The sequence below is a fragment of the Corythoichthys intestinalis genome, chromosome 10, assembly GCF_030265065.1.
Source record: "Corythoichthys intestinalis isolate RoL2023-P3 chromosome 10, ASM3026506v1, whole genome shotgun sequence".
Taxonomy (NCBI): Eukaryota; Metazoa; Chordata; class Actinopteri; order Syngnathiformes; family Syngnathidae; genus Corythoichthys; species Corythoichthys intestinalis.
In genome coordinates, this window is record NC_080404.1 from 58,700,255 (window position 1) to 58,708,758 (window position 8,504).

The 8,504-nt window shown below is 40.9% G+C and overlaps 1 protein-coding gene across 2 annotated transcripts; it reads right to left on the reverse strand.

Moving 5' to 3' along the window:
* Positions 1 to 1,445: 1,445 nt before the first annotated feature.
* Positions 1,446 to 8,296, reverse strand: etaa1b (ETAA1 activator of ATR kinase b). Of its 2 annotated transcripts, none has more exons than XM_057847368.1 (6): positions 7,888 to 8,296; positions 4,033 to 4,155; positions 3,901 to 3,965; positions 3,729 to 3,832; positions 2,856 to 3,649; positions 1,446 to 2,130 (listed from the first exon to the last, which is right to left on the reverse strand). In XM_057847368.1, exons 1-6 carry the CDS (start codon positions 8,033 to 8,035, stop codon positions 1,988 to 1,990), a joined length of 1,377 nt encoding a protein of 458 aa, XP_057703351.1. In that variant the 5' UTR covers positions 8,036 to 8,296; the 3' UTR covers positions 1,446 to 1,987. The 2 variants fall into 2 exon arrangements, with proteins under 2 accessions (XP_057703351.1, XP_057703352.1); XM_057847369.1 differs by having other exon boundaries at positions 1,448 to 2,130; positions 2,856 to 3,622; positions 7,888 to 8,295.
* Positions 8,297 to 8,504: the final 208 nt, after the last annotated feature.

Genomic DNA, 8,504 nt, shown 5'->3' on the forward strand with positions numbered 1-8,504 from the left:
AGATGGCGCCAGATATCATTGAAGCGATGTTCTGTCATGACAGATCTCAGCAACTCTCAAGTCTAACCAGTTTGCATTATTTTATTGCAATGTTTTTCCTTATTCAGATTTGTTTCAAGACTACAGTTAGACTTCACTTTGATGATTAATGCAGCTATTGCAATTTTGTTGTTTTACCACAATAGATTGGATTATTTACATTTCAAAAACCAAAAGCCATTCATTTACGAATGTGATTGCACATTAGTTTACATATTTAAATGTTCAGATATTACGATTTGAGTAAGGCAGAATAACATGCTTTTTCTCTCAAATCTATTGTTATATAAATTTGTTTCAGATGTACTGTCATTATTTTCTGTATAAAAATTTGGTGTTCAAAAAGTCTTTTTTTCAAACTTGAGTCTTATAAAAGAGGGGTTTGTCTTATAATCAGGGCCGTCTTATATTCGGGCCAATACGGTACATACATTTAATAAACAGAAAAACAAGCTCCTTTTTAGTCTTTCACTGTGAATCGAGCTTATCACAAGTCATAGACTTCATAACATATTGACATGTCACATTCGCCATTCACGTTGTGGAAAAAATCATTTATTCACTAATTATTTATTAGTGAATAATCTACTAATCTACTTCTCTATCACTAATCATTTATTTAGTCTCGATTCTTGGTTAAAAGCAAAAAAAGGGGCAGTTAGCAGTTACTTTTTTTTTTTTTTTTTTTACATACTTCACAATATTTATGTAAAATAACTGCTAACTGCCCATTTTTTGCTCTTAAGCAAGAATCCAGACTGTTTTAAGTCCATATCAATTAAAAATTCTGGGATTTATTCACAAGAATTTTCAGCAGAAAAAGCTCTGTGTTTCCACTCGGTCAGCTTTGACGGCCACGCAAACAGTGCACCTGGTCCTACACCGACCCCTACGCCGATGGCAACAAGCAGTTCTTCTTCTACTTTGACCCCGTGCACCTTTGGAAGAACATCTACAGCAGCTTCCACAACAACGGCTGTACGGTGCTGCCCAGGTGTCCTGGGGCTGAAGTAAGTGGCCAGAATTATTCAAAACACCCATCTTTCTAAAATGAACATGTTTCGAGAAGCAGAGCGTCAGGTTCATCATGGCGGACGTCAACCCCAACTCAGTTGCCGGGCTAAGGCTCCTCGCCGTGACAACAGTCAAGGAGGAACACGGCCGACATCCTGGAGATGTTCCAGAGGACAAGGGAGAGCTGGAGACGTGCCGGGCGGTCCTCAAGCGCCATCTCTCCCTATGGCCCACATGGCGTCCTTCGGAATGTCACTGTGGGACGCCCTGATGTGCATCTAGTGTCAAATCTGAGAATTTTATAGCCAGCGTAATCGAATCGTTTGGTGCCCCAAGATTCCCATCGCTACTATTTACTGTGTTTTTCTACTCTGCAAAGTCAAACTATGGCCGACATACATTTTTGGGGGGGGAACGTTTATTTGTGGTCATGACATCTTTTTTTGACTAGTGCCAAAAAAGATAAAAAAGCAATCTCTAATCTTTGGGAAAAAACAAAACAAAACAAAACAGTATGTACTTGCAACCCTCCCCTGACATATTTCCTCAAATTAGTGAAACAACAAACAAATATGATAAAGTTCACTTAGCTGTAGATGCGCAATTCCCCAGGAGAAAAAAAAAAAAAAAAACTTCCTCGGCAGTGTAAACTACAAGCAGCATACATAAAATAAAGACGTCCCGGTCACCTCCATTTATTATCAAAACTCCTTCAAACTGTAAACAGAAATAGTGGAAATGTTTCACGAACATGCTAGAAAATGTGCAAAAGTAAAGTGTCGCTTAAATGTTATCACATTATTGTCACAGACAACAAAAGCTTTACGAAACCATTTGAAATGATCAACAGCTACTTACTCAAAATTTGTAAATATAGCATTGAGAAATGAAAGAAAAGTCTTTCAATGGTGGCAACTGTAACTTAGTCTTTCCACTAGCAGCATGACGGAGTCCTTGTGTTTTTCATCGGTTTCTGTGCGTACTGCATCCGCTGGCGCCTCCTGGCTAACGCCGCTTGCTTCTTGCGTTCGATTTCGGCCTCGGAGCACTTGGCCGTCATCTGGCTGGTGACAAACACTGCAGGGGGCAAAAAGAAAAAAAAATTGACACAACATTTCCGACTGTAACAAGCCAGAACTGCAAATATGTACTACTTTGCACCAAAATATGGTAAATGTCTGTTTTGAGGGTCCCATATTATACTGTATTATGTTGACTTCTAATAAAGAGAGCTAAAGGAGCCCCACCTCCTTTAACTTTTGGGGCATTTCCTATGGAATACATTTTATTTATCTACCGTCCAGTGGTATCTGAACCTTATGGAATTTCTTACATTTCCACATAAAATCATCATCAAATGTGATCTAATCTTTGTCAAAATCACACAGATTAAAAAAACAGTGTCTGCTTTAACTAAAACCACTTAAAGATTCATAGGTTTTCATATTTTAATGCGGATAGCATGCAAACAATGACAGAAGGGGGAAAATAAGTAAGTGAACCCTCTGCCTGAGGAGACTTAAAGAGCAATTGAAACCAATTTTTATCGAACATTTTAAGTCAGGTGTGTGTGCGCCCTATTACTGATGAGTAGTTTAAAGCTGCCTTGCCCTGGTGAGTGCTACCTGACTTTAACGGTTACCTCAGTTGATCCCTCCCAAAAAGGGCGTGTTGTCTATTTTTGCACATAACAAAAAAAGCCATTTTGTTTATCCTGTTGTAGCGAACCGTGACTTTTGTATACCGTTACACCCCTACCCCACAGATGTTTATTGTTACGCATGAATAATTACCAAACGTACCTTTGCTTTTGTTGTCCGTGGTGTTGCGCCCGCTGCTTTTGAACGCCACCTGTGACGATTCACCAGCCGGGAGACTCTTCGACATCAGGGGGTTCCACTCTTGGTGGCCCTTCACAGTTTTTCCCGGTAAAGAATTGGATCGCGTGAAATTGCGTGGTGACTTGCAGACATTGGGTGACATTTGGCGGATAGGCAGAGGTGTGGTGGTGCTTTTAGGCGGTTGGGAGACCTTCTCCACGATGTCGCACGCCTGGTAGAAGAGCGCATCGTCCTCTCTGTCGTCCCAGTCAGAAATCGTCACTTTCGGCATCTCCGAGTCGGATGACCGCGAGTGAGGGTTGGGAGCCAACTTGAAAGTGCTTCTGAGAGGGGGCTTGACGTTTGGACACAATTCCTGCAGGCTGCCCCGATCGGGATTCTGGATCAGAGCCAGCAAAGAAGGATCGTTGAGCATGTCGTCGTTCTCCCAGTCGTCGTCAAAGCCTTCCTTGACGTCCTTAGCACCGGAAGTGGACCTGCTGTGCTGGCTTGGGTCTTGAGAGGATTTGGAGGAAACCGGGCTGAGGCCGCCACTGACTTTCTGAGTGGATGAGTCAAAAAGGGCTCGCAGCTCGGCTTCGGTTTGGTTCGGCGAAGACGTTTCTTCTGACGTTTTGTTGATTTTACAGTTATCATTTTCACCCGGCTGCGCCAAGGCCTCCTTGTCCTGCTGCATGTATTTGTCAAACTGCCGGGCCAGTTTTATCAGGTCGTCCATACCTTTCTGCCTGAAGAGCTCACTGTTAACCGATGGGCTACATTTGAAAACAATAGACGTCCAATCCATGAAATGAATTGGACATCTATCTCCGTCTGTGGCGGCTTGTAACTCACCGAACGGACTTCTTCCTCACTCTGACTTTGGGCCTCTCAGGTGTCAACGATATGGGGCTGTCGCCGATCCACTGCCACATTGGCGACTGTGGACTTTTTGTCTCCTGTATAATTTTAAAAAAATGTTAACTACACATAAAACAGCCATTTTCAAAAGGGAAAAACAGCTAACCTTTGGTGCAATGCGGTTGACAATGTCTGCTATTTCCACATGTTTGACATTTTTTAGCTCCCTCCCTGAATAGAAAAAAAAAAGGTTGTTTACATAAAAGTAGACATATTGGTGTAATAAATGGTGATTTACCTGTTTGGGTGGGTGATGTGGAGTCCCACACGATGTCTTGAGACGGCTCCACATCCCCTGGAGAATATCCATGATTTACTTCAAAAGGTCTGCGGTAGCCTCGGCTTGGAGGACTCTGCAATTCTATCCGGTAACCAAAACATAGAATTCAAGTCAACATCATACACTGCTGGCTAAAAGTATTGGCACCCCTGCAATTCTTTCAGATAATGCTCAATTTTGCCCCGGAAATGAATGCAATTACAGATGCTTTGGTAGTAATATCTTTTATTTTGCTTGCATTGAAAAACCACAGAAGAGAATGATTTAAAAAAAAAAATCATGATCATTTTACACAAAACTCCAAAAATGGCCTGGACAAAAGTACTGGCACCCTCTGCCTAATACTTGGTAACACAACATTTAGACAAAATAGCTGTTAACAACCGCTTCCGGTGTCCACCTATGAGTTTCTTACAATGCTCTGCTGGAATTTTACACCATTTTTTTGGCCAACTGCTCCAGGTCTCTGAGATTTTCAGATCTCTCCACAGGTGTTCTGTGGGATTCAGGTTTGGCCACTTTAGAAGTCTCATGTGCTTTCTCTCAAACCATTTTCTACCACCTTTTAAAGTGTCATTGTCCTACTGGAAGACCCATGACCTCTGAGGGAGACCCAGCTTTCTACATTATGCTGAGAAATTTGTTGGTAGTCTTCAGACTTCATAATGCCATGCACACGGTCAAGTAGTCCAGTGCCAGCGGTAGCAAAGAAACCCCAAAACATCAGGGAACCTCTGCCATGTTTGACTGTGGGGACCGTGTTCTTTTCTCTGAAGGCCTCGCTTTCCCCCCCTGTAAACTCTATGTTGATGCATTTTCCTAAAAAGCTCTACTTTTGTCTCATTTGACCAGAGAACATTCTTCCAAAACGTTTTTGGCTTTCTCAGGCAAGTTTTGGCAAACTCCAGCCTGGCTTTTTTATGTCTCTGGGTCAGAAGTGGTGTCTTCCTGGGTATCCTACCATAGAGTCTCTTTTCATTCAGACGACGACGGATAGTACTGGTTGACACTGCTGTAGCCTCGGACTGCGGGACAGCTTGACCTTGTTTGGATGTTAGTTGAGGTTCTTTATCCACCATTCGCACAATCTTTTGTTGAAATCTGTTGTCAATTTTTCTTTTCTGCCCACATCTAGGGACGTTAGCCGTGCCGTGGGCTTTACGCTCATTGATGACACTGCGCACGACAGTCACAAGAACATTCAGGTCTTTGGAGATAGACTTGTAGCCTTGAGATTGCCCATGCTTTCTCACAGTTTTGCCTCCCAAGTCCTCAGACAGTTCTTTGGTCTTCTTTCTTTTCTCCATGCTCAATGTCATACACACAGGACAGAGGTTGAGTCAATTTTAATCCATCTTAATTGACTGCAAGTCTGATTTAGTTATTGCCACCACCCGATATGTGCCACAGGTAAGTAACAGTTGCTGTTAATGACACATATTAGAGAAGCATTACATGATTTTTCAAAGTGTGCCAATACTTTTGTCCAGCCCATTTTTGGAGATTTTCTCTCTCTCCAATTCTCGTTTGTTTTTTCATTACAAGCAAAATCAATGAGGGTATTACTACCAAAGCATTTGTAATTGCAATCATTTTCTGGGAGTAATTGAGCATTATCTGATAGAACTGCAATTCTGTGCCAATACTTTTGGCCAGCAGTGTAACATTTGTATAGATTGCAAAGATCTGCTATCATCGAGGAGAGATTATTTAGTGTTTGTCCCCACTTTTTTGTTTATTTTAATAAAACAATATAAACATTGATGAAAAACAAAATAGTTTTTTACTTTGTAAAAAAATTTGGGGGCCCTTCCTTGTCGTACGTGACAATTTCCGCCTCTCTCTCTCTCTGGAGCAAAATGGCTGTGTTTTAGTAGTGGCTAGTAGCGCCGCCAAGTGCTAATACTAAAATTATTTAAATTCACCTTTGTCAATATTTTTTATATGAGGTACTGCCTTGAACTGTAATCATTTTTCAGTTTCAATCAAGGACTCAGGAGTCGTCTTTATCTACAGTGAGGCGCAGATGTATTGGCACCCCTTGTGATTTTGCAACTTCACCCATTTAGAAAATAGGCATTGGTCTGAAATTTCAATCATAGATGCATTTCCACTTATAGAGACATAATCTTAAAAAAAAAAAAAAATCCGTAACTCACATTGCATGATTTTTCAATAATTTACTGAGGTTTATAAGTATTTGTACACCTGAGAATCAGCAATAATTATGACACTCAAAAAGTTGTCAGTCCACCCTAAAAAAAAAAAAAAAAAAGTCCACCCCATGAGCAACCACACACCCACTACCCGTTTGAGCTCATTATTGTCACATTTTCACCCCACAGTCAGTCATAATCCAACTGTTACCATAGGCAAGACTAGAAATCTTTTGAAAGACACCGTAGAAAAAATTGTTGAGCTCCATAAAGCTGGAAAAGGCTATGGGACAATTGGAGTACAAATACTTATGAACCCCAATAAATTGCAAATAAATTGAAAAATTATACAATATGAGTTCCGGATTTTGTTGTTGTTGTTAACATTATGACTCCATTAGTGGAAATGTATCTCTGATTGAAATGTCAGACATCAGCCTTTTTTCTAAGTAGGCCAACTCGCAAAAACACAAGGGGTGCAAATGCTTCTGCTCCTTATTGTATCTCAAGGCTCATCATCTGTTAGCGGACATGCTATATGTGTTTAAAAGCAAGAACAAACAGCCCGAGAGACCCTGAACAACCATATGTAACCCCACATCACCCAATGTTCAATACTCATTTAAATGCAATATACTATGTGGAATACTTACTAAGTGCAATATTCAATGCCTCACTGTCAACTTCTGCTACTTAACTTCTATTCACACATATTCTATGTGCAATACTTATTTACGTGCAATATTAATGTGCAATATTCAATGCCTTCATTGTCACCTGCTGCTACTTCACTTCAATTATTTGCACTGCCTGAACATAGGACTACCTCATACATATTTTATTTAGATTTTATACTTTTATTCTTGTCCTGGACTGTAAAGGGAGATGCTCCACAATTTCATTGTACAACTGTATAATGACAATAAAGGGCTATTCTATTCTATTTGGCTGATACTTCTACAAACCTCTATTGGAATTTCATTTAAATATCTACTTCTCTACCCAGTGAATGCTGCTCTCCAACCATAAGAAGCCTGACACAAATAAACACACAATGCTGACAGTAAGCGTTTGTCGTTTAAAGTTTTGTTTTTGTTTTTGTGGTCGTGTGGACAGGTAGTACAAGCCAATTTAGTGAGCGGGAAATAGCTGTACTCCTTAAAAAATGTCTGTGGAATATACCCCATTAATTGACTAGTTTTCGATTAAACTGATAATCGATTAGTTGTTGATTAATCGTGGCAGCCTTACAGTAAAGCTCTACAATAATGTCGGGGGCAGTGTTAGCTTACCTATTTTTATTTAACACGTTTTAAAAATGTTTCTGTAGTTAAAGGAGCGCAGACATTATTTCTGTGACGCTTGATATGCTGGTGAAATACAGGTGCGTCAGTTGGACCAAACCAAAATCCTAAAAGGGGGAGAAACAAAAGCCACGGCTAATTTTTTAATTAGTGTTTGTGAAAATAGGTTTTTTCTATAATTGACATTAAAGATAACACGTAGATTCCAAAAAAAGCTAAATATGGTTGAGCCAATACCCCAAGAAAAGCCCTCAAAGATCGTTGTCCCCCCCATGTCGTGAATCCTTCTACCCACCAGTCCTAACGAGCTCCAAAGGTTTGTAAAACAAATATGCAGAGTTTTTCATGTTTACCTTTGCATACGGTCCTTGACGAGACGTCAGCGTCCTGACTTTTTCCGCGACCAACTTTGGACGCAGACCTCGACACATCAGTGGTGGGGCCACACGGGAACGACGATGATGAAGCGGTAACGGTGGACAGCGTCCTCGGCTCGGACATGGTGGGTTAAACCGATGATAGCGATGTTAATCCTGCTCAACATTTCTGTTGTTGGTCGATTTGAATCATTCTAAAGGGCGACGACACGTGTTTTGTTGTGTTTTTCACCCTCAGTCGTTTGATTTCTCGCGCGCCGCCATGTTTAGTTGTGATGTCATACGGAAGCCTGGCAGTTTAGGTGTTGAACGGAACGCGAAGGGACAAGTCAACAGTGCAGTACTGATACTGTGGTGGTACTCGGGGGTGGTACTCCCCGAGGTTTCTCATTTTTCTCCCAATTGACTCTGGAGTTTTTCCTTGCCGAACAGGGGTGTTCTGACAAAATTTGTAACCCATCAAAAATTGCTACCTTGCAGGTTTTGCGCATGCGCGTAACATTAAAAATGGCCGCGAATGCGACGATTCCAATGTAAACACTACAAACTTTCATAAAGAAAGGAATATTTACTTAATTTTCATCATGTAAAGA

Coding starts and splice junctions, on each gene's coding strand:
- etaa1b (XM_057847368.1), bottom strand. CDS start 8,035: ATGTCCGAGCCGAGGACGCTGTCCACCGTTACCGCTTCATCATCGTCG. Junction 3,966..4,032: donor CACATCACCCACCCAAACAG/GTAAATCACCAT, acceptor TTTTCTATTCAG/GGAGGGAGCTAAAAAATGTC. Junction 3,650..3,728: donor GTGAGGAAGAAGTCCGTTCG/GTGAGTTACAAG, acceptor TTTCAAATGTAG/CCCATCGGTTAACAGTGAGC.